The 24,397-nt window shown below is 58.5% G+C and overlaps 1 protein-coding gene across 14 annotated transcripts in view; it reads left to right on the plus strand.

Moving 5' to 3' along the window:
• Positions 1-24,397, plus strand: part of CDH23 (cadherin related 23) — a 381,002-nt gene that overhangs the window by 48,208 nt on the left and 308,397 nt on the right. For all 14 annotated transcript variants that reach the window (XR_014018890.1, XM_081267119.1, XM_081267138.1 and 11 more), the window contains exon 3: positions 1,370-1,447. Coding sequence is in view for 13 of the 14 variants with exons in the window: in XM_081267119.1 (XP_081123245.1) it covers positions 1,370-1,447 (78 nt within the window). In the remaining variant the exon portion in view is untranslated. The remainder of the gene's footprint in view (positions 1-1,369; positions 1,448-24,397) is intronic.

The raw sequence follows: 24,397 nt of genomic DNA on the forward strand, positions 1-24,397 counted from the left end.
GAGGCTCTTGGTTCCCACTGGGAGATGGTGGGGGGTGCCTATGCGTGTTTGAGGTGGTCAGTAAGGGTGTCCTGGAAGAAGGGACACCTGAAGCAAGATGTGAAGCATGAGTAGGAAAGTGACAGGTGAAAGCAGAAAGGCCAGCAGCCCTGGCCAGGAAGCGCGGCTGGATGTTTGAGGAGCCAAAGGCGGCACCAGCCTGGGCGCCCAGCAGGACCGGGGAGGAGGGAGGAAGCCAGCGTCTCCTGATTTGGTCCAGGGCCCTCCTTGATTCCAGCCCCTCCCTCTCTGGGAACCTGGCCCAAGCTCAGAGGGAGCCTGGCTCAGCGGGAGCGAGGGAGGGGACCTGGAGGACCCCAGGAACCCTCATGGGAAGTGCTGCACATGTCAACCCCCAGGAGCTGGGCCAGCTGCTTCCTGGTTGGCAGAGACGGAGGGGGACGTCCTCTCACTTGCTTCCTGGGACTGTGGTGTGGGTGGCTTCTCTAGACACCAAGCTCCTCAGCCTGTGTGCGTGTCACCCTGCCCCCACTTCAAGGCTGTCAAAATGGCACCTGGTTAATGGGACGAGCTTTGAGGTCTGGGTGCCTGTATGGCCTCTGCCACTTGCAGGCCGCCTATGGGGTACGCCCCTAAGCCTTGTTTCCACAGCGAACTGGGACGTAGAGCAGCTGCCTCCCGGTCACTGGATTCGGTGATTGAAGGGCCTGGCACGAGGAGCGGTTCTGGAAGGGCAGCTAGCACAGTTATGTCCTCATTATTATTTATCAAGTGGGGTTTGCTGGCCGTTCCTTCAAACAATGAAGGTACATTGAGGGCTCTCTAAGTGCCGGGCCTGCTCTGGGCACCAGGGATTCTGCGGTCAATGGAGCACTTGACCTTGCAGAACTCCTGCTCTGCCCACTGCCCGGGAGAAAGCAGCCCGGTGAGTTTTACCACTTGCAGCACCACATTAGGAGCACAAAAAGATACAGATGAAGTTCATTTTGAAGACAGTTTACCTGACCCAGTGTGTCCAAGTGCGGCGGGTCAGTGGTAGTGGAATGGTCAACGCGATGCTTGGCGTTCACTTCTCTTCCAGTCCTGAGGACATGGCCCCCAGCCCACCCGCCTCTCATTGAGGCCAGAGCTCAGCAGCCCCCTGTGACTGGGGGCCTGGCCGGCTGCACAGACTGACAGCTGCCACCTGCCTCCTGGTGTTATTTCCATTTGCTTCAAGGCAGGATAGTGACCCACAGGGTCCTGGAAGGTTGACCATGGCACTGGACACAGGTTCAGTGTCCTTTGAAGCCCCCTCCCTGCATCGCCTTCTAGAAGGCGTGGGGCTGGCGTGGGGCGATGGCTGACCCTCTTGTCCTCTGACTTCCAGGTCAGGTGAACCGGCTGCCCTTCTTCACCAACCACTTCTTTGACACGTACCTGCTGATCAGCGAGGACACGCCTGTGGGTGAGTTGGCCAGTGGCCAGGGGCGAGCCTGGTGGCATGGGGTGATCCCACAAGTGAAAGGGACCCAGAGGTTGGGATCAGCTTCCACCTGTCTGTGGAATAACTTGCGTGGCGTTTGGGTGCCTTCGGGGACAGGGCCCTCTGTCCTTGCTGGGGTGACCTTTCCAACAGAGGAGGGTTCTAGAGAGTCCCTCACGCGGAGCCAGGGTGCGCGGTTCCCACTTCCGGGGATGGTTTTGTCCTGACAGAGGGACTCAGGTTCCGTCAACTCCCAGCCCTTGTGGATATCTGAAGGTGGCTGGCGGCTGGCAGCTGTTAGTTGGTCTGTGGCCCTTTGTGGTTGATGCGATGCTGAGCTTTCTGCCCTGTGTGTATCCGTCCCATTGTTCGTGGTGGGAGGTGCCCGTGAGCACCCTGCTGCCCACCCTCCACCTGTGCTGTCCTGAGCAGACCGCTGCGCTCAGCAGGTGGAGGCTGTTTTGCAGGGGTGGCCGGGCCTGGCTGGCGTGTGTCTGAGTGCAGCGGGGACCGCTCCCTCGGTCCAGCGAGGCTTTGTCTCTAGGATCCGTGGATGGCCTGTGTGGAAAGTGGTCATTCCTTTGGCCTTGTGAGGATGGGCTTTAGGGCTGGGGCGTGGGGACCTGGGTGTTTGGGGGGCTGTCTAGGAATGGGGGGCCTGCTTCTTTGGAAGGCTCTTGCAAAGGCTTTGCTCCCCTTCTGGGATGGAGAGCACCTGAAGGCCCCTGCAGCCCCACTGAGCCGTTGGCTCCTGCAGCACTGGGTCGGGGGGTGTTTGGGGGTCCTGGATTTGGACATAGCTGTCCTCTTTGGGCGGGTTTTATCTACGTGGCTCCTCCCCCACCCAGTCTTGGAATGGGACTGGCATGGGACCAGCAGCGTGGGCACCCAGTACACGAGCACAGGTAAATGCACGAACAGTTAGCAGCGCTGGCCACCAGTAAATCCTCTCTTCCTTCATCCAGTTCATCAGATAAGGATAGGGGTCCCTGAGCCAGGCCGGGGTGCTGTGGACGCAGAGGGGATAGAGACAGATGGATAAAGAGATCAGGTCCTGAGTAATAGGGCGTGAGCCAGGTGACTGGTTAAGTCCCCCTGAGGGATGGCAGGAGGAGGGTTGTCTCCCTGGGGGCAGGAGAGGTTTGTGGGAGGTGGCACCTCTGAACGCGTCCTCAGAGTCCCTTCCTTTGGCTTCACACACTAGTTCTACCGCTGGCTTTTCTAAGTGGCCACTTTGGCTTCATCCTGGAGGATGTCCCTCTGTGGTGGAGCGTCTGTACGGGGCAGGTAGATGCCAGAGCGGAGGTGTGGCCAGCGGCTCAGCTGGCTGGGGTGGGAAGACCTTTATCTGGAGCCCTGCTGGCTGGGCCCCCAGCTGAGACCCCACAGGGCATGCTCAGCTCAGAGCCTGGGGTCCTCGGAGGCCGGTGGGGCAGCGAGGGTGATGTGGGGTGGGGTGGACACTGCTTGGCCAGTGCTGACCGTGACAAGGACACCCACCCAGGGAGCCCTCCAACAGGCCCTGCTCCTGTCACCTTTGGCTCTGGCTCTCGATTGTCTTTGGCAAACGCTGGCATCGATCGGTCCCCGGGAGCAGCTCCCAGGACTCAGCCCTGTGAAGGCTGCACTTGGCAGTCACAGCAGGGGTGTCTGTCTAGTGCTGCGGGATTGATCCCCGGCTCCAGGGAGCCTCCGGCTGGAGAGGGGCCTCGGTGAGCTGGAAGTCTGCTCCGCTCACCCTCTGGGCAGGGGGTGGCGCTGAGCCAGCCCCGCACCTCCTGGCTCCCTCCCTTCCTTTCGCATCAGGATGGAGACAGCAGATCTCTAGCCTGAACCCCAGGAGCCGGTTTCCATTCCTCGCTGTGTGACCTTGGGCACTGTGCCTCACCATTCTGGGTCTGTACTTTTCCATCTCGCCCATGAGAAGTCCCTGGAAAGCTGGCCAGTGCTGGCCAGTGCTTTCCAGATCAGTCAGGCCTGGAGCCCTCCTCTGCGGACGTAGACTCCTGTGGAAGGTGGCAGGCACCCGGGGCCTCTGACCAGCAGTGGCCTGAGGGTTGAGACGGCTTGTCCCAGACAGTGGCCCTTTGCTTCCAAGAGACTTGACTTGGAGGCGTGGCTCTTACTAACCACTGACCCTCTGAATCTCAGTGTTCCAGTCTGCACAATGGGGACAGAACTGGTGAGGTGTTTCTGTACCATCCCATGAGCTCCAAAGCCTCTGCCCCTGGACTGCCTTGCTGTTCCTGAAGGGAGGAACTGTATGGGGCCCAGGGATGGCTGTGCTAGCCACGGCCTTGTAGGGGGACAGCCAGGCACACAGACAAGCTAGGTCCAGTGGGCTGGTCAACGCCTAGGCCAGACTAAACGTGTCAGCTCCCCAGAGGTCAGAGCTGGGCGGACCACACTGCCAGCTCCAGGCTGGCCATCCACCTTGTGCTTGGACACCCTGGGACAGGGGCTCATGGTCTGACAAGGCAGCGGGCTTCTGTGCTATGGGAGAGTTCTGGAAATAAAAAAAAAATCCTTCCTAATATTGTTATGAGATGTGTCTCCCTGGAATTCCTGCCCATTGGGTCCAGTTCTCACTACTGGGGCGTTGCAGAAGAATAATAACACAAACATCATCTAATATATGGATTTTTTTTTTAAAGAGAGAGCGAGAGAGAGTGGTAGAGAGAGAGAGAGAATTTTTAATATTTATTTATTTTTTTTAGTTTTTGGCGGACACAACAACATCTTTGTTGGTATGTGGTGCTGAGGATCGAACCCGGGCCACAAGCATGCCAGGCGAGCGCGCTACCACTTGAGCCACATCCCCAGCCCCCTAATATGTGGATTCTTATAACAGTTGCTTTCATTGGGGGCTCAAGGCAGTGTTCCATGTGATTTTAGGCCTTGATTCACTTTTAACTTCCCTTTCAGAACCTGAGGTGGGCCTGGTTCAGGCTCTCCGTGTGCAGTTTGTGTGGACGCGCTCCCCAGGGCTGGATGCTGGGCATCTGCCCCTCCCTAGCCTTCTGCACCTGTTCAGTTTTTTTTTATGCTCTTCCCTTAGTTCCCAGCGGCGGGCCTGTGGCTGGGGAACAGCACAGGAAGGCAGAGCCTGGCCATCGGAAATCCCTTGCCGAGGACGCATGTCCCCTCCCTGTCTCCGCACCCATCTCCTGCTCCAATTCCCTGTGTGTGGTGTTCTTCTTGAAGAGCGTCCCCCAGCCGGAGAGACAGAAGCCAAATGAAGCTATTAAGTAGCTCTGCCTTCCCGGGTCTGTAAACGTCACCCACTTCCCCAGACAGGCCCCCGGTCCCCCTGTGACTTGCCGCAGATGGGGGCATCCGTCGTTGGCAGCGCAGCCAAGGATGAGTGGGGCAGGACACGGGTGGGGCAGCTCGGTGACTCCACCCCTGGCCAGGCTGGATGGAACCCCCAGCTGTGAATGGCCACAGGCCCCTGTAACAGGAGGGACAGGGCTGCAGGGGTGCTCCTGGATCTGCTCCAGACACCCTGCCGGTGCTGCTCAGGGCCAGGTCACCACTCACCTCCACGTTGCTAAGTGCGATCGTAATTCCCAGCCCTTGTGACCTGCCAGCAGTTGATTGTCCCCCTCCAGGAAGCCCCACACCTTCCCCACCTCTGGACTCTGGGACTCAGCTCTCTTGTGCTCTCCAAGTCCTCACTCCCCTGATGATCATCTGTTCTGCGTGTGAAACTCGCGCGCTCACAGCTCCATGGCCGCGCCTCCTGCCTGCGCCTCCTGCCTGCGCCTCCTGCTGCAGAGGCTCGGAGGAGGAGGCTCCAGTCTCCCTCATCCCCCACTCAGCCTTTCTGGGTGTCTGAGCCTCAACAGGTTGGAGGGAACTCCTGCCCTCACCCCTGGATATCTGCCTCCCCGCAGCCTGTCCTGCTGGGTTAGCTCAACTCTGTGCTACCTCTGGCTCAGTCTTGAGACTCAAACGCCTCATCTTCTCATCTTTCTTGCCTCTCATCTAAGCCAGGAAGTCCTAGTGGTTCCATCTTCAAAACGGCCCAGAACTTTCTTAGCTCTCCCCATTCCGCTCCCACCACCGTGCTTCACTCCCAGATCACCCCTGCCGCCCCCCAGTCTCGGTGGCCTCGCTGCCCAACCCTTTCTCCTCCTAGCAGCTGAGGCACAGCCTGTTCCTGATGTCAGCTCAAGTCCTGGACCAAAGCCAGCGCTCTTAAATGACACAGAGGCAGTCCAGCCGCCACCCTCAGGCCTCACCTCCTTCCCTCCGCTCCACGGGGTGGCTCCGCTCCAGAGGCACTGGTCTCCTTGTTGTCCCTTAAGCATGAAGGCAAGTCCCTCCTCCAGCCTCCATAGCAGCTGTCCCTGCTGCCCGGAACTCAGGGAGCCTCCAGGACACAGGCTGAGTTAGTTTGCATGCGCTACCTGGGGGTGGCCTTCCTGAGTCTCTCCAGACAGGAGCTGAGGGCTGCTTCCTAGGCTCTCGCCAGGGCCTGGTCACCTCTCTTGGTACCAGCCACCGTTGTCAGCTGCTTCTCTGGCTCCCCTCTTGGACCATGCATGCTTCTAGGTGGACCAGGCCACCTCTGTGTCCCCAGAGCGCAGCTCTGTGCCTGGCTGGTATCTGGAACTTGGGGTGCTTTAGGCAATGGCTGGAATCTGGGATTGCGTGGGGCACTCTTCCAGAGCAGGGGCTGCAGGCTGGCTCCATGCCACCCACTGTCCCTCCTGGAATCTCAGCCCAGGTGTCCCCCTTGCCGGGGTGTGTCAGGGGGGAGGCGTTGGTGGTGACCGGGTAGCTGCTCAGGGACTGGGCCCAGGAGAGTACTTTCCCCAGATGGCGCAGCCGCGGTGCGTGTCCATGGTTGTGGGCGGCCAGGCCTGCGCCGTGCCAGGGTCCTGTTTGATCATCCCAGATGGAGCTGTACGTGGCATATTTGCTGGGGACCCTCGGGACACTGAGCGCTGTCTGGGGGAGGGACACAGGGTTAGCAGCAGGGAGGTTGTGTTGGAGACACTCAGGAGCTCTAGGGGGATCCTCGAGGGCAGGGAGCCTTGGTATCTTGGCCACCCCCTCAGAGCTCAGGCCCTAGAGGGGACAGTGCCCCATCCCAGCTCTCAGCCCCAGCTAAAAGCCTCCCAGCATCCACAGGAAGGTGGATGCCCACCCTGCCCACGGACACCTCCCTTCAGCCCTACAACCGCTCTGCCCTCCTCACGCTCTGCTCCACCACCCGCTGTGCCTTGGTCCAGACACCCCTCCCCCTTTTCCTTTCCAACGGTGCAAATTCCTGCTCCCCTTTCAAGTGTGGCTCTCGGGTCCCCTGTCTGTGAGGCCTCCCAGCCTCCCCTCCCAGGCCTCGTCAGCTGGTTATTTGTGTGTGACTCCTCTCCGGGGGCCGCGCACCCCTGGACTCCCCACTGGACTATTAATTTTTACATATTAACTTTATTAATATCGACATTACGATTAATGATCACTTGAGTATTTATGTACAAGACAAGACTGTGGTGGTGACATTAGCCATGGTTTATTGAGTGCCGGCCTCCTGCAGGGCCTCCGTTAAGCACTCTGGACGCACGGGCCCCTGTGGACTCACCGTGACCCTCCTCGTCAGGTGGCATTATCTCCAGCCCACAGCTGGGTTGCTGCGCCTCCGTGTCTTCCGTGCCAAGTGCGGTGGCAGCACGAGGTGGGCCTCAGCGGCTGCCTGGTGAACGAGTCGCTGGAGGAGTGACTGAGTGGCTGTCCAGCGTCTCTTCTGATTCTCCTCCCCTTGGCCCCCGTCCCTCTGTTTGTCACTGAGGTGGGGACACAGGAAGCCGACTTCCCCAGGCAGAACCCCCAGCACCCCCAAAGCATCTTGAGCCACAATTAAGGTGATAATGCTCATGCTAATCACCTCCAGGAGTAAATTAGTCTTGTCAGGAGCCATTAAGGAGGAAGCTCGGGATTCATTAGGATGGATCGGCCCGGGCAGCGCCAGGCACCGCTGCCAGTCGGCGCTGATTAATTTCTCTGCAAACTCATCAATGCCCAGCTGTTTCGTCTGGACCCAGGGAGAGTGATTTTCAGGTGGGCTGACCCAGTGTCAGGGTCTCAGCAGACAGAGGAGCTGGGTGCCCACAAGCTCACCCACAGAGTGGGCACCGGTGGGGGAGGGCGGGGGATGGGTCTGCAGGAGGCTAACCCTCAAGGCTGGGGAGGAGGCCGCCGAGCTGGGACTCAGGGCAGACAGGAAGCAGCACTGGGAGATGTCCAGGAGGAATTTGGGTCGTTCTGAGACTAATGTCCAGCCAGTACTCTGGAAGGGACTGTCCCTCCTCGCTGGACTTTCTCCCCTTGGTTCTTTAAATGGAGGAAATTGTCTCTTGGGAGAGGCTGGAGGACCATGGGGGGAGAAGTACTTTTCTGTTCCCCAGATGGTTCTTTAGGACTGATGTGGCCAAGAGAAGGACTGGGGTGGCCCTTGGCTAGGGCCGGAGGAAGCTACAGGAAGTGCAGGGCCGGGGCACGTACCTGGGTATGCTGTCTGGGTGGCCTGGGCTTTCCTGCCAGCCACTGCACAGAGGCCACACAGCCCCGTGTGTGACAGCAATATGGAACACAGTGTGTGCGGCCGGGAGTACGTGCCCAGGGGAAGTGACTTTGTCTGATTACAGCGAGGTCAGGGGCACTTCGCCCCCCCCCCCCCCAGAGTCCTCACTGCCCCGGGAGGCCACCACGAACCCCGAGGGTTTCTGGCAGAACATGACCACGGCTTTAACCAACAGCCCCACTTGACAGATGGAGAAAGTGAGGCCCCGGCTGCCGAATGTGAGCCCCAACTCTGCCTCCTACTAACCGCAGCCTCGGTTTTCTCACCTGCATAATGGGGGTGATACCAAGCTCCCCTCTCGGGGTTGTGCGCCTATTGAGTGAGCCAATGGCGAGGCCCTGAGGACCCTCCCTGGCACCAGCGAGTGCTTAGGGGTGTAAGCTGTCATTGGAACCGTTTCCCTGTGAGACTCTGTAAACTTCAGTGTATCAGACAGGCTTCCAGACTGCCCGCTGAGAATCCGTCCCTCACTGTCCGTTCCATGGGAAAGCTACTGAGGCTCTCAGAATTGACAGGAACTAAAGGACCTAGCCTGGACATCGGCCAGACAATCTGGCCAGGCGGTCACTGCTGTCACCGTGAGTGAGCTCTAGCTCTCATGGCCCAGGCAGCAGTGTCTCGGTGGCCAAGACCAAGACATGACTGTGCTGGGCAGCGGAGGGCTGGGACATGGCATCTGCCCCATGCAGCTGTGCCAGAGGAGAGTCCCCAAGGGGGCAGGGCTGGGCAGAGACAGAGACTGTATTATACTGTCCCAGAGCATCTCAGCATGGAGGTGGGGACTGTTGCTTTCAAAACACAAGTGAAATGAATCCACAGCTTTTAAAATTAAAAAAAAAAAGTCCTTGTTCCTGCCCCCAAGATCATGTTGAATGTCATCAATGGGCCCTCCCACACTCAGGGAGCTCTAGACAAGTGATATTTTTTAATCTTTTTATTTTCAAGTAATTTTAGACTGACAAGAAAAGTTGTAAGAATAGTACAAAAGCTGCCTTCGCTGCTTTTCCTAACGCTGACATCCTCTATAACCACAGTGCAATTATGCAAACCAGAAGGCGACGCTGAAACGCGGCCATTAACGATGGAGGTCATGCAGGTTTCACCCGGTTTCTACTAAAAGAGCTCTCCTTCTTTTTCTGCAGTAAGATTATTTTTATTTTTATTTTTTTTGGCTGTGGGGCTGTTTGGGCTAGTGGAATCTCACCCAGAACCTCGTCCGTGTCTGTAGATACACACGTGTAGACTTAGGTTCATTCATTCATTCAGCAAATGCTTGCTGGGTGTGGTCCATACGTCGGCCCCATTCCAGGGCCTGGGAACATGAATGAAACAGACAGGAATTCCTGCCCCAAAGGAGCCGACCTATCGAAGGAGGCAGACAGGCCCATAGGAGGGAAGTAAAGAGTCTGAGGGTAGAGATAGGCGGGCATGGTGGCACCGCTTACAATCCCTGCAGCGCCCGGGAGGCTGAGGCAGGAGGAGGATCACGAACCAGTCTCAGCAACTTAGCGAGGCCCTAAGCAATTCTGAGAGAACTGGCCTCTAGATAAATTTAAAAAGGTCTGGGGGTGTGGGTTCGTGGTTAAGGGCGCCTGGGTTCAATCCCCCCCAAAAAAGAAAGAAAACAGTGACAGGTGCTAAGGAATAATGACCCTCTGGGTCTCAGCAGACAGAGGAGCTGTGTGCCCACACACAGGGTGAACTGTAGGGGCATAGTAGCCCCCCTCTGCTTTTACCTCACCAGGAGGATCCTTGGGGGGCTCAGGATGAATCCCTAAGGACTCCATGGGACATTCTGATGACCCCTATTCTGGCCAGTCTCACTTTACGGGGGGAGAAAATGAGGCCCAAGAACGGAAGCTGGCCCAAGGTCCCCGCCAGTTACTCTTGGGATCTGGACAGCAGCCTGCCCTGACCTCTCACGCCAGGGCAAAGGCAGGCAGTGGGCCCTGCAGTGCAGTCTCCAGTCCTGCTGTGGTGTCCTTCTGCCTGGAGGCCCTGAGCCTGGGACTTGCAGCTTGTGCCCTTCAACACACAGGGTGGGCATGAGGGGGGCAGGTTTGGGACGCGGCCATAATAACACTAATGATAATGATGATGGGCCACCTGTCATGGTGGTTGTGCCCTGAACGGCATGCTCTGGACACCTGTGCTGGGAAGTGGGTGGGGGAGGGTGGGGGAGGGGAGGGACACACACATTCTAGATATCTGGGGAAACAGCGGCTCTCTTGGTTCGCGCACTACTGAGTCTGACCTACACATAGCTTCCTGGTTCTTCACTGCAAACCAAAAAAGGTGAGTCTTATAGCCTCCATTTTATAGATGAGGAAGCAGAGGCTCAGAGAAGTTAAGGAATGTGCACAGGGTCACAGAGCTTATATAGGATGGAAATTGGACTTGAACTCAGTGCTGCCTGGCCTCAAAGCCTGTGCACTTAATCAGGGCTCTGGGATTCTGTATGTGGTCTTTGCTTTTAAAGAGTTCTAGTCTGGAGGAGAGAAAGAGACTGGTGGTAAGTGAACAGCCCACCCTGGGAAAGCGGGGGGTGTGAGCTAGGGTGCTCCCCAAGTGGGGAGGAGTTTATTCAGGGCGCAGGGACAGAGAAGGTGGCCTAGGAGAGGGACACTAGGAGGTTGGGTGTTGACCAGCTAAGACCACACTTCAGAAGGTGATGGGGTCGGTCCGGGGCCAGCTGTGGAGCCAGCGGGTTGTGTTGTCTTGGACGGCAGAACTAGGTGGTTGTGGTGAAAACTAAAAATGACACCAGTGACCAGTACTTGCACCTTGCTAGCTTGGCCACCTAGATTGTCCCACTTCGTCCTCGGGAACAGCGGAGTCTGTGGTACATGGTCTCCTGTTTCAGGCCCACAGAGAACAAGCAGGACACCCCTGGCCCCCGGCCAGGGAGCTACAGAGCCGGCTCAAGGTCACCTTGGTCCTCCCACCCCTCTGCCACCCAGCAAGACTCTGTGGGTTGTTCCTCAGCCTGTCCTAGGAGACAGCCTCGGTGGCTGTGCCTGCCCCCTGGGCGGGCGTGGGTTGGGCCACTGTATTCAGGAGGGGATTTGCCATGCAGCTCAGGGGCGGGGGCTGACCAGGGCTCTGGCTCTGCCCCCTGCACAGCTGTGTTGGGCACTCTTCCCGGTCCCTTGGAAGATGCATGTCCTCGGTGGACATGCTCTGTGGAACCGGAAACGCTGCTGCCAAATGACTTTGGGGACAGTAGACCAAAGCAGGAGATGAGCCAGGCCATTTGCTCTGGGGTCCACCGCCTTTTCCAGTGACCTGGGCCAGCTGTGCCAGGCTGGACAGCAGACACCCCTGGGCGGGGCGGGGGCTGGCAGATGAGCTGGGGGATGAGGATGTGCCCAGCTTGCTGCCACCTGGGAGCACCGTGCTCCCCGGGAGCTGCCCGAGGTGTGAGTTACGGGAGCCGAGAGCCGTCCAGCTGGCTGGAGAGATGGTGGCCAGCACAGCCGACTTTGAACTTGCCATCACTGCCCTGTCCCTCCTGTTCTTTACACACCTCAGGGGACCCGGGAGCCTGACCATCCAGCTGCAGCTTGGCCAGGAATATGAGATCAAGCCATTTTGTCATCCCTGAGCAAGAAGGGACTTGGGCGCCCAGGACAGTTGACTCCTTGCAGCAAGGTTCTCCCTGAAGGTCGCCTCACCTGGGTGCCTCCCCCTGCCTCTCCTCCACCTGGGCAGGGTCAGCAGGCACGGGAGGGGAGCCCCTCTACCCTGATGCAATCCCAGCTCTACGACCAGGTGTGTGGCCCCAGGCAAGCTCCTTAGCCTCCCTGGTGTGTTCAATTATGGTCGTCGTTTTAGTTCAGCAATCTGTCTCTAAGGGTCTCCTCTTCAGAGAAGCCTTCTCCTCCTTTGCCAGCAAACGTCGACTGTGTCACCTGCCACGTCACTTTTCTCTGCCTCAGTTGACTTAGCAGGGAAATGGGGATAGCGATGACACCGTGTCTCGGCGTAGGGTTGAGGCAAAGGCTGAATGAATGAAATGAACGTGTTTGGCACATTGAAAGCCCTTGTTGTTATTGGCTGGTACTTTTCCCATCTGGGCAAGCAGCAGCTTTGGGAAGGGACCGATGGTCTGTGTTGCCACGGCCCACTGGACTGACACGTGACATTTGGCGTGGCTTTATGCAGTACTCTTCCAAGGGACCTTTTTGTCTTCCAAGTGGAAGAGACGCTGAGATCCCTACTTCCCCCTCCCAGCCAGGCCAGGAATCCCCTTGGCACAGCTGGGCTCTTGCAGAGGGGGGCAGCCCCCGCAGTGAGTGCCACTGGCTTGCTGGTGGACAGGCTGCCCCCACTCTCACCTGGCCTGCCCCACAGCTCCCTGGAGTCACTTGCCTCTCTTCACATGGTGGCTGCCTGGGGTCTGCTCTTGAGTCCGCCCTCCGGGCTCGGAGACGCACAGCAATTGCGGGCAGTCAGGACAGGCTTTGCTTACCTTCTCCCTTGTCGCCTTACCTGTGTGCCAGGCACTGTGGTAAGGACTTTCTGCACACCTTGAAAAATAAATTGATTCCATTCTCACAGTGCTCCGTGAAGCAGGTGGTCAGGAAGTCCATTCTGCCAATGAGGAAGCCCACTGACAGGTTGTAATCTGCCCAAGGGCTTCGGTAACTGGCCAGCCTGAATTCAAGCCCAGGTCTCTGTCCCCCATACCCAGCCCCCTGTCCTCTGGCACAGATCAGAGCCAGCCTGCTGGGTAAGGTTCCTCACTCACCAGCTCCGGTCCCTGTCCTGCAATTTCGTGTCACTCAGACGGAGGGGACCAGAGCCCCAAACCTGGGTCCCCTCTGGCCCTTGCCCTCGGCGGGTGGAGGGGCATGCCCAGTGTCACAGTGCTGCCCAGGGGTCCTCCGTCCCAGGCTCTTACAGCAGGACTGTGGGTAGCGGGCCCCAGCTCTCTCTGGGCTTGATTGAGCCCTTGGAAAGGATAATTCAAGATGAATGCGCTGGCGTCCACCCGGGAGCAAGACGAGGGATTATTGAGTGTTGAACCTGCTTCTCCGCATCGGCTGCTTTACGAGCTCTCTGGAGAAACCCTATGTTGTAGATAACTCAGGCCTGACGGCCGGCAGGCATTTGTCTCCCACGGTCCCTCGAGAGCGCTGCCAGCAGGGTCCCGGCACCCGGCTCACCCTGTCTGGGCCAGGAACAGCTTCCAGCCTCACTGAGGGTGACCGCCGTCCCCCACCCTGCTCATCCCAGCCCCCTCTCACCCTGTGCTGCCCCAGAACGTGAGGTAGGATAGTGGTGCTGGCACGTCCCTGTGTGGCCTATGGCCCGACTGCCCCGGACAGCCCAGGAGGGAGGAGGTGAGTTACCCCCAGGGTGTCCCAGCCTCCCTGCTCAGGACACCCCGACTGCAGCTGGCATGTTCTGTGGGAGATCAGAAGGGACCCCAAGGGCAGGGACTCAGTACACTATTGGGAGGTGACAGACCAGGGTATGAAGTCAGGGGCACGACCCCTCAACTCAACCCTGGCCACCCTCGTCAGGGTGGCTCCTGCAGCCCTTCTGCACTCCAGGGGACCCCCTGGGGTGACGGGGAACAAAGTCGTGACCTCAGGGGCTACCTTGGGAATGCTACCTTGTCGGGTAGGATTCCTGGGACGTGCAGGGGCTCCCCTGGGAGCTGGGCGTGGGCTGGCACATGGGGCCAGCTCCATCTGATGACTTCAGTGTGTGTCCCAGCCCAAGAGCACATCCATCCTGGGCTACACAAGCCTAGGTGGGGAGGCCGTCTGAGGAAGAAAATGACCCCAAGGCACCTGAGGTCACTGGGGTAGGTGAGTGCAGGGGCAGGGACTTATATGCAGCAGGAGTCCAGAGCACAGTGCTGGGGCCCTGCTAGGGTGTGTGTGGTTGGTCACCTGTGACACAGCCCAGGTCTCCTCCCAACCCTGGCTCAGCTTTATGCCCTTAAACCTCACAGAACAGAGAGTGACGGCCACCACGGAGGGGGACAGCGCCTCCCAGGTCTCATGCATGGAGTTCCGCCCTCAGTGGGAGGGACAGCGGTGGGCACGGGGTCAGAGTTCACGGACTGTCAACACCAGCTTGGAACCCTGTGCTCGGACCCTGGGCGGAGGCTGGAGTCCAGTGCCCCTGCCCGCCCTGTGCCCTGTGCCCCGTGCCCTGAGTCAGCTGCCTCAGTCTCGGGCCTCAGCTTCCCTGTCCTGTAGACAGCTGTCCTCCCGTGCTGCTGTCCCTTCCCCAGCGGCTGTTCCCCTACTCCCGTGGGCTTCAGAACCTTCCTGGCTGCAGGTTGGCGCCACCCCAGGTTCTGCCTCAGCACATCTGTGGTGGGCTCAGGAAGTCACCTTTCCAGCGGTTTCTCCGTCACTCGGCTGCTGCCCTCGGGGTCTCGTGCGGGCTCCCTGGTCCTGCCTCTGGCCTGTCTGCCCATCTTGCAGGTCCCCTGCCTGGGACAGGGCCTGTGTTCTGTGCACCTCAGCTGGGGCTCATCACTGGGCAACAGATGTGTGGAGGAGGAGGGCCCCGGGAGGCGGAGGCGGCTGGAGACGCCTGCCCTGTGTTTACAGAGTGGCCGCAGCAGCGGACATAATGACTCCTGGCGGCCTTCATTAAGAGCGCGGAGCAATTTACAGTCAATTAAGGAGAAGGGAACCGTTCCCTCTACAGACAGCCCCCCACCTGCCTCCCAGGGAGTCCTGCCCACGCCGTGGACCAGGTGGGCACAGGGGAGTCAGCAGGATGAGGACTGTGGCTTCTGAGAACCGCAGACCCCTGTCCTCGGAGTCAACAGCCAAGCCGGTGGGTGCATGGCACTGGGTGTATGTGACCATGTGCCTTGGAGGACAGTTCCTCATGCGTGCAGAGGCCTGGGGTGGTTATTTCATTCCCAGAGTCTCAGTGTCCCCGTCTGTAAAACGGGACTGGCGGGGCACAGTTTGCAGAGCTGTCCTGATGGTTCAGTGAGCTGGGACGGCAGTTACTGTCCCATCTGGGGACATCCCTGGTGTCCCAGCCTGCACAGGTGCTTTCTGTTAGAGAAGGCCATTCAGATGTCCGTGGTCCTGGGTCTCCCTGAGCCTGGCTCAGCACTTCCCTACTCTGTGGATCCAGGAAACCGGAAGATCTGGGGGGACAGGGAGGGTCCTCTGGCCCAGGCCTTTGACCACAGAGGGCCTGGGAGCCCAGGGTGGACGACCTCTTTTTTTGTTTCACGTTCAGTTTATAAAAATTAAATGCTTACCAGCTCCGTCTCCCCTGTCTCAAGTGAGAAACAGGCCCACGGGGGTGGGGGAATCCACGTTTTCACACCGTAGATTGCCTTCCTCGTTGGCAGGACACGGGTCAATGAGAAAACCAGCAAAAATATAAACATCTGAGTTTACTTGAGAAACGTCAGTTAAGAAACCACATTCTGAAATTAGATCCCAGGCTGTATCAAGGAGACAGGCTGCCTGGGGCCCCCGAGGCTGCTGGTCCCTGCCATGGGGAGGTGACATGGGGACTATGACACATGACATGACATATGTACAGCACAGAGCCAGGCACACCACCCAGGCTGGCAACCCCCAGCCTGCCCTGCCCAGGCCTCTGCTCCTTAAAAGGGTAATGGACGGGAGGACAGGGCCGTTGGCCATTCCGCAGCCACTCCTCACCATGGGGGCGGGGGGCTCCTTTCTCAGTGTCCTGCTCTGGGTCCCCAGAGTTCAGAGGGCAGAGTGGCAGGGGAGGCTGAATGGAGGGGGAAGAAGCTAGTGTCCTTTCTGCTGCTCTCCTGACAGAGTTTTCTCCCCCGTGAATGGGGACGGTGACTCTCTTATTACCTTGCATCAGCAAGTATAAAGTCCCCAGGTGTCCGAGAGCCAGGACCCTGAGGCCAAAGCCCTCTGTATGTGAGAACTGCCGCCCTGAGTCGGTGTCTGCGAGTTCCCATTTGTCCCTCCCTCAGCTGGGACAGTGTCCTGCTGTCCATGGATCAAAATCCCCGGGGCCTCTTTCTGAGGGAGGCGTAGCGATTGTCTACCCACTATCCCACCTTTGGGTCCCTCATTAGAATATTTTCATTTAAGTGACACGTGGAACCCTCACCTCTGTGCCAGGAGCTGCCGTGAACTCTTAACCCATGACCACCTGTGGGGAGGCCCGGTAGAAGGAGCACCTTCTCCAGGAGGCCAGGACCAGGGCACTTCAGGTTTGGAAGGTTTTGGATTTTGGAAGAGCTACGTGGACGGACCGTTCACATCCTTAAACCCGGAACTCTGAAGCAGATGTCAGGTTTCCAGATCAGGGAGCCTCGTCCTGCGGTCGGTCTACAGATGGGGAAACGGGGGCAGACAGATTGGAACGACTTGCCTGAGGTCACACAGCTGGTGAACGTGATGGGGCTGAGATTCGAACTTGGGCTGCCTGGGACCAGCCCCATCCTCTTAACCACTGTGTTTTGCCACCTGCTGAGGACAGAAGTGACACTAGTGATAATGGCCTCTGCTGTCGGGTACCTACGAGGTGCAGGTGCTCTGCAGAGGTCATTGCATCAGATCTTTGCCACCTGACCGTCGGGGGATGTTCATGTCTCTGTGTGGCAGATGAGGAAACTGGACCTCAGAGCAGCAGTGACTTCCTGTCTGTGGCCATAGGTTAAAAAACGGTGGAGCCAAGACAGAAATCCAGGGCAGCCTGTCTGTGTCCCCAGCTGTGGGGCTCTAGGGCACGGTCAGATGGCCACTCCACGGCCAGTCCTGCTGCATTTCCAGACCCTCTAGTTACGTGTCATCAACTTTGAATCATCCAGCAGCATTCCTGCCTGGCCCCACTATGGGGAGCCTGCACTAAAGACTTGCCTTGAAACTTCTAGGTGACTCCAGGGCTCGGGGTGGAGGGTGTGGAGGGGTTGGGAGCACAGGGCGGCAGGGCCCGCTGGGGTGGGTGACGGACTGTTGGCCCCTCATAGGCTCCCACATGCCCCTGATGGTGACAGCTAGGTCTCCTTACCAGACAGAATGGAGACTAACACCAGGAAAAGAAGGCGCATCAAGTCCCCTTACACCCTGACACTCCTGAATTCAAATCCTCTTCCTCCTGACTTCTGACTATGTCCTGTAGAGCTGATAAGAGCTGCCGTTTGTTGAGGACCACCAGGGGCCAGGAGGTCATGGGCACATCTCATTCAGTCCTCACAGTCACCTGGGGTGAGGCCACCTGGAGTCTTCCTCCATTCAGTGCCATGAGAGATACTGTAAGAGGCATGAGGGGAGGGTAGTGCACGCCTGTAATCCCAGAAGCTTGGGAGGCTGAGGCAGGAGGATCCCAAGTACGTGGCAGCCTCAGCAATTTAGTGAGGCCCTGAGTAACTCAGGGAGACCCTGTCCCTAAATAAAATATAAAAAGGGCTGGGGATGTGGCTCAGGGGTTGAGCTCAATCCCCATGAAAGAGAACAAAATTTTTAAAAAGCAGCGAGAGGGAGAAAGCACGCAGCGTGTCCGAGGCAGCACTCAGCTGCCTGTCATATGGCGGACACCCGACCATCATCTGGGAGAGATTCAGGATTTATTTTGGTTCACAGTTTCAGAAATTTCCGTTCCTGGTCAGGAGGCTCTGTTGCTTCTGGGCCTGTGGGGAGGCAGCCATCAAGGTAGGGGCCCGTGGTGGAAACAAGCTGCTCCCTGAGGCTGTCAACCCAGGGGACGAGGCAGGCAGGGCGCTTCCTGGGCACTCGCCGTGGCCACAGCAGCCCTCCAGGTCCACCTCTCCATCACCTCCTAATAGTGCCCGGGGCTAGGGACCAAGCCAGCCTCTGACACATGGGCCTTTGGGGGACATTCCAGTTCTAAATATAGCGAGTAGCCACTGGCCACATGTGGCCATTGAAAAGCAAATTCATCATAATTAAATAAAAATACAGAATTCAATTTCCCAGCTCCCCTGGCTCAGGAGCCCGTGTTCTTTGGTGACCGTCGGGCAGCAGGGACCGAGATGTTTCCATTACTGCAGATGAGGCTGCTGGACGCTCGGCAGGGAGTATCTGGTTTTCAAATGAGAAGCAGACTCCGCAGGCTGCCCTGTCACCCAGCCAGGGACAGACAGTCCCCTGGGGCACACTTGGGCTCTTGACCACTGTTCTCCTGGCCCGGCTGTCCCCTGGCCCTGAGGGTGAGGACCTTTCCTCTAGGCAGGCCCCAGGTGCTTGAGGCAGAGACAGGCCTGTGACCTGCCCAAGGTCAAAAGGTCACGTGGCCTGGGGGATAAGAGTGGGGGGCCCAAAGCCCTGGAGTGGCACCCGGCTCTCCGACCCCCTCGGGGGCTCAGAGCGGCCGTGGGCCCCGTCGGCCAGGAGCAGCCCCGCTGTTCTGAATTCTTACAGCTTTTACCCGACGCCGTTCCATCCAAGATGAAATCCCTCTCCCACGGCCAGGATGACTTCGCTTCCATGGGGAAAAAACAGTCCCTGTGATTGGAACATTGTCTGCAGTCCTGTCAGGTAGCTGGCAGTGAGTGACGGGGAGAGAAAGCAAACGGCTAAAAGCCATTACCCTCTTACTTCAGTGGAGTTGGGAAAATAGTCATAAATTAGTGCCGGGCTGCCGGAGGGGAGGGAGGAGGCAGACAGGGAACAGGACTCCTCCCTGGAGAGCGGCCCTCTCCTCCGGAGGCGCAGGGACAGGCCTGCGGAGGAGGTGGCCCACGTGTGTCACCCCTGCCTGCACTGGACAGCTCGCGAGGCCACGCCCCGGAGAGGAGCCAGGCCGGGAGCTGGAGGGGGCCAGGGTGCGCGTGTGTGCCGTGTGACTGTGTGTGCTGCTGGGCCCCGGGGGACATCCTGCTTATGAACATACTCTGTCCCTTTGCCTGTGGGTTTTGATCCTGTGACTTCGCCTCTGTCTCCCGCTGTGCTTCTTCTGTACATGGAGGGTCTCAGCCCCGACCGGGCACCCTAGAGCCCACGTGTGTGCGTGCACCCCGGGTTATAAACTGCCCCGAGGCTGCCGTCTGTGAGCAGGCTGGAATCTGGGGGAGCTAAAGGGCAGCCCGGGAACCCCGCAGGGTACTCCTGGCTTCAGGTGGTCGTTATTTAGAGGCGACGGCGCTGGTTTCTCCTGGAGCACCCACCTCGCTTGGGCTTGTTCAGGTGACAACATAAAACGTGAACTTGAACAAGAACAGCGTGTAGGTGAATAATGCAGTTCTCAGACATGAGCATGCAGCCGAATCCCCTGGAGAGCTGGCTAGACCCAGTAGTGGGCTCCCTCCCCAGAGCTCCAGGTTGGGCAGGTGCGAGGCGGATCCCGGGGCAGGCCTTTCTAGCACAGGTAGTGTGGGCGTGCCGCTGCTGCTGCTGTGGGGACCGACTTTGAGAACCACTGATGCATACCTCCAACCAATGAACCCCCAGTGCCACACCCATGAGGCTGCACGGGAAGGTCCTGCGGTGTGGCAGTTAAGAACAGAGGAGCTGGGTGCTGGAGTTCAAAGCCTGCTTCTGCCATCTGCCACCTGTGTGCCCTAAGGCCAGATACTGAACCTCTCTGTGCTTGAGCTTCCTCACCCCTGGAGTGGTAGGGGTGGGGTCTGTCTACTGCACAGGGCTGCTGTGTGGAATCTGAGGGAGCACGGAGAGCCTAGAACAGTGCCTGGCACCTGAGTGGTGCGTCATGAGCCCCACTTTGCAGATAAGCAAACCGAGGGCTGGCGGCACCCCCAGGTCACACTGCAAGTCCAGGCAAAGCTGCAGTCAGAGTACAGGCCTCCTGACTCCCCGCTTGTGCCTCACACCCCTCTTCCTGCACCTTGGCCCTCAGTTCCTCTCCACCTGAGCTGCTTGCTCCCAAGCCCCCTGTCCCACCCCAGTGGCTTATTTCCTCCCTTTGTGGTGATGGTGGTGGGGTGGGGTGGGGTCTGGTGTGAAACCAACCCCGGTGGGCTACTCTTACCCTGCCCCAGCCACATGCTCTCTGCGGCCCACCCGTGGCTGACCCGTCCTCCACTGTCCTCAGTTCCTCCAGCTCCTGAATGAAGCCGCTGGCCCCAGCTGGTCTTGCAGCCCCCTCTCCTTAAAGCCAACCTTGAGGCCCCCCAGGTTACTGGGTCAGAAAAAACAGAGGCATTTCTGAACAGCCTGGGGAATGGTTCCCCACCCACACGCCTGCGCACAGGATGCAGCCACACCTTGGGGACACAGCCACCTAGACCCACACCTGCGCACGTGCGACCGTGCGTCAGAAATCTCAGTCTCCTGAGAAGAGGTGGCCAGGAGAGGAGCGTCTGCAGAGGCCATCAGCTGCCCGAGCCTCTGGAACCCACCTGCTCCCTGTGAGGCCTTCTGTGGGACAGACGGGCCTTTCCATGGGGCGGATCTCCTGGCAGGAGGGCAGCGAGGACAGAGAGTTGACCTGAAGGGGCAGGTCCCCGAGCTTCCCAGTCTCCATGTCTGGGTGCTCCCCAGCAGGCCGTCTGGGGCACAGTGGCAGGCCAGCACCCGACGGGTTTTCTGCCATGTCCCACAAGGCTCCCCGAGTTCCCACCGGGTGGCACAGGTGCTGAGCAGATCCCTCCTTCCCGGGGGCCCATTGGAGGTGAGGCCACACTTCTCAGCTGACCTGGCCACCCAGCCTGGCACAGGCTGTCATGGGGTGAGTTGTAATTAACGGGATGGGCACAGGGATCTCTCTGTGGGGAGGGGACCCAGCAGAAGCCCCACAGCGCTGCAGTTGGAGGGGCCCGCGCTTCTGTTCTGACGCCAAGGATTGTGCGGGGGGTCTTTGGAGTCACATGATTCAGGTGATTGTGTCCCACAGGAGGTAGGGTTTAAGCCAGGTCTCATGGGCAGAATCGTGTCAGGACGAGCAGAGACGAGAGGCAGGGTCTGCTCCACCCTCCTCCTTCCAGCCCAGCCCACCCAGGCTATCGCTGAGCCTCACGGAGCAGCATTGGCTGCTCCTCCTGTGGCTCCCAGGCTCCTGTCGATGCCACCTTGTGTCATGCTCAGCACCGTGGGTTCAGTGGCTAGTCCCACATCTGTTCTTCCACTTCCACAGAAGGGCTGTGCCTCCTTCCTCCCCATGGCTCCTGCCCTCAGCTTGAACAGACAGGGAATAGACCCCGCTGTGCCCTAACCCAGTGACTCCCTCTTTGTCCCCTCGCCTCCGTGTTCCTCCCTCACCTCTGCTCTGCTAGTCTCTCCTCTCCCACCAGCCCTCACCCTCCCCGGTGGCTCCCCAGCCCCCAGACCTTGGGACTATCCCTGGGTGTCCCCAGGGGGAGGGGGCCTGTCATTGCAGGATGGGTGCAGCCACAGGCCTAGAGCAAAGTCCCCAGCCCCTCCCCATCCTTCCCCGCCCTCCTGGTGACAGATGCCACAGTGGAGGTCCGTGCTCGGCACTGGGGGGTTGACGTCCAGAGTTAATAATAAAAGGAACTTTCCATCTATGGACGGTGGCCAACCACCCGCATAAAAACATGTAAATGGCTCAGAGTTCAGTGACCAGGAGAGTCTGCGGGGATTTATGACGGTGTTCAAAATAAAATGGTAGCTACAGCGAAGACAGAGTAATAGAGCCATAGTGATAGGGGACCGTCATTGAGCACCTTCTACGGATGGCACTCCGCATGGTGACCCATTCATCTTCATGGCTCCCTCGGCACAAATGAGGACACTGGAACAGAGTGACCCACCCAGGCAGGAGGTGGGAGGGTTGGCTGGGGACTGGTCCATGTCACCATTCACCAAGGGTCACCTTAATGAGTAAACAGGAGGCAATTAGGTGGGAGGAGGCAGATGGGCCTCAGCTCCTCCTCCTTCACAGCCTTCAGTCCAGCCCTACCCTGTAAATCAGCAAGACCCTCCCCTGCTTCCCACCTTCCCAGGACTTCCCTAGACTAAAACCCGGATTCTCCATTGGCCTGCAAAGCCCCAGGTCCCGGCCTCCACCCAGCCCTGACTTATCTCCTGCCTCCCTTTTCCCTGCTCACTCTGGTCTGAGTCAAGACTATCTCAACCTCTTTTTTCTTGAGTGTCTTCAGAGAGTTTGCTAAGACATGGACCCACTCCTGCCACATCCTCTGGGGAGCTGTTCTAGTGGCCCCCCAACGTAGCCCACCCCCTCCTGCAGACCTTCCTTCTCTAATTGCCCAGTTTTGTTTCCTTCTTAACACCTAACATGTGAAAGGATCATTCATGTGTTTACTGTCTGTCCTCTGCCCTCCCTTGCCCGCTATGTCCAGCTCCGGAGGGCATGTGGCTGTGTCCCTGGTGCTGAGGGCCTGGCACACAATAAGCCCTCCTAGTGGGTATTTATTGGATGGATGAGTGAATATGAGAGTGGGTGGATGTTGAGCTTGGAGGACAAATAGTCCATTGGGAGGTGGATCCTCTAAACAGAGTGGTCTCGTGTGCCCAGGGAAGGACGGGTGAGCTGGTCCAGCTGTAGGGATGGTCTGAGAAGGCGGTCATGGTAGAAAGTGTGGGGGCTCTGGAGCCCAGTCCTTAGCCTTGGGACTTGAGGTCATGGGGAGCCATGGCAGGTGCTTGAGCATGGTGAGCACAGGAAGCAGGTGTCTTTCCTCTGCTTCACAACCCCCAGTGACTCCTGCTGTCCCAGCAGTTCCCAGCTCTGTAGCCCACTGACCAGGCCATCTGTGACTGGACTGACAACCTTTGGGTGTGGGTTTGGACAGCCCAGGTGGATACCTGGTTCCCCTAAAAAGATCTGCTGTCACCCCACATGTTATCAGGCAGCCCGTCATGTGCTGGTGTTGGAAGTCCTCCCTGCCTGCCCTTCCTGCCTCTGGAACCTCCACCGGCCCCTGCCTGCCTTGGTTTATGATTTTTTTTCCCTTCTTACCTGGGACACTGGGTCCTGGTGAACCAGTCCCCACCCTGTCCCAGGCCCGTCTCTGCCTGCCTGCCCGGCCAGGGGAGCTGACCGTCACTCCGCACGCTGCCCCCAGCTCGCCTCCTCCCGCAGCCCTCATCCCGGGGCTGAGGTGCTCAGGGCTGCTCCTTCCCCAGGCTCCTTCTCTGTGGGCCTGAGGGAGCCTCAGCAGCCCCTGTGTTCCCTAGAGGTCCCCAAACTTGCCCCATCCATCCCGGGGTACACCCCTCTGCACCTCCGTCTCCCTTCACCATCTTCATCCAAACTTCTCATTGCATCATGGGGGTATGTGATTGGCATATGTAGAGGGAGTTCAGCGTAGAATGCACTAGTTCTGACGTTTGTACGTATCCACGAAACCATGGCACTGTCGAGGTGGGAACCTGCCATCACCCCTGAGAGTCTCCTCATGTTCCTGTGTCTCCTTCCTCCCCCTCCCTCCTCCTTCCTCCTCCTTCCTCTCCCCCTCCCTCCTCCCTTCCCCCTCCTTCCTCTTTCTCTCCCTTCTTCCCCCTCCCTCCTCCTTCCTCTCCCTCCTCTTCCCTCCCTCCTCCTTCCTCTCCCTCCTCCTCCCTCCCTCCTCCTTCCTCTCCCCTTCCTCCTCCCTTCCCCCTCCCTCCTCCTTTCCCCCTCCCTCCTCCCTTCCCCCTCCTTCCTCTTTCTTTCCCTTCTTCCCCCTCCCTCCTCCTTCCTCTCCCCCCTCCCTCCTCTCTTCCCTCCTCCCTCCTCTTGCCCCTCCCTCCTCTTTCCTCTCCCTCCTCTTCCCTCCCTCCTCCTTCCTCTCCCTCCTCTTCCCTCCCTCCTCCTTCCTCTCCCTCCTCCTCCCTCCCTCCTCCTTCCTCTCCCCCTCCCTCCTCCCTTCCCCCTCCCTCCTCCCTTCCCCCTCCCTCCTCCCTTCCCCCTCCCTCCTCCCTTCCCCCTCCCTCCTCCCTTCCCCCTCCTTCCTCTTTCTCTCCCTTCTTCCCCCTCCCTCCTCCTTCCTCTCCCCCTCCCTCCTCCCTTCCCCCTCCTTCCTCTTTCTCTCCCTTCTTCCCCCTCCCTCCTCCTTCCTCTCCCCCCTCCCTCCTCCCTTCCCTCCTCCCTCCTCCTGCCCCTCCCTCCTCTTTCCCTGGTACCCTGATGTACTCTCTATCACTATGCATTAGTTTTCATTTCCCAAAATCTCACATGGCTGGAATAATACCACATGTACACTGTCTGTCTGTCTGTCTGTCTACCGTCCCTTGTCATGATTATTTCACAATCCACTCACATTGTGGAATAATTATTTCACAATCCATTCACAAGGCCCTAAGCTAACGTAGGGAGACTCAGTCTTCAAATTAAAAATTAAAAGGGCTAGGCATGTTGCTCAGTGGTTAAACACCCGTGGGTTTAATCCCTGGTACAAAACAAACAAACAAACAAACAAAATAGTTCATTGCTTTCTGAGTTATATTCCATTGTAAAGATGTATCATCATTTGCTTCTCT

Source organism: Spermophilus citellus (assembly GCF_964194105.1).
Source record: "Spermophilus citellus genome assembly, chromosome: 15".
Taxonomy (NCBI): Eukaryota; Metazoa; Chordata; class Mammalia; order Rodentia; family Sciuridae; genus Spermophilus; species Spermophilus citellus.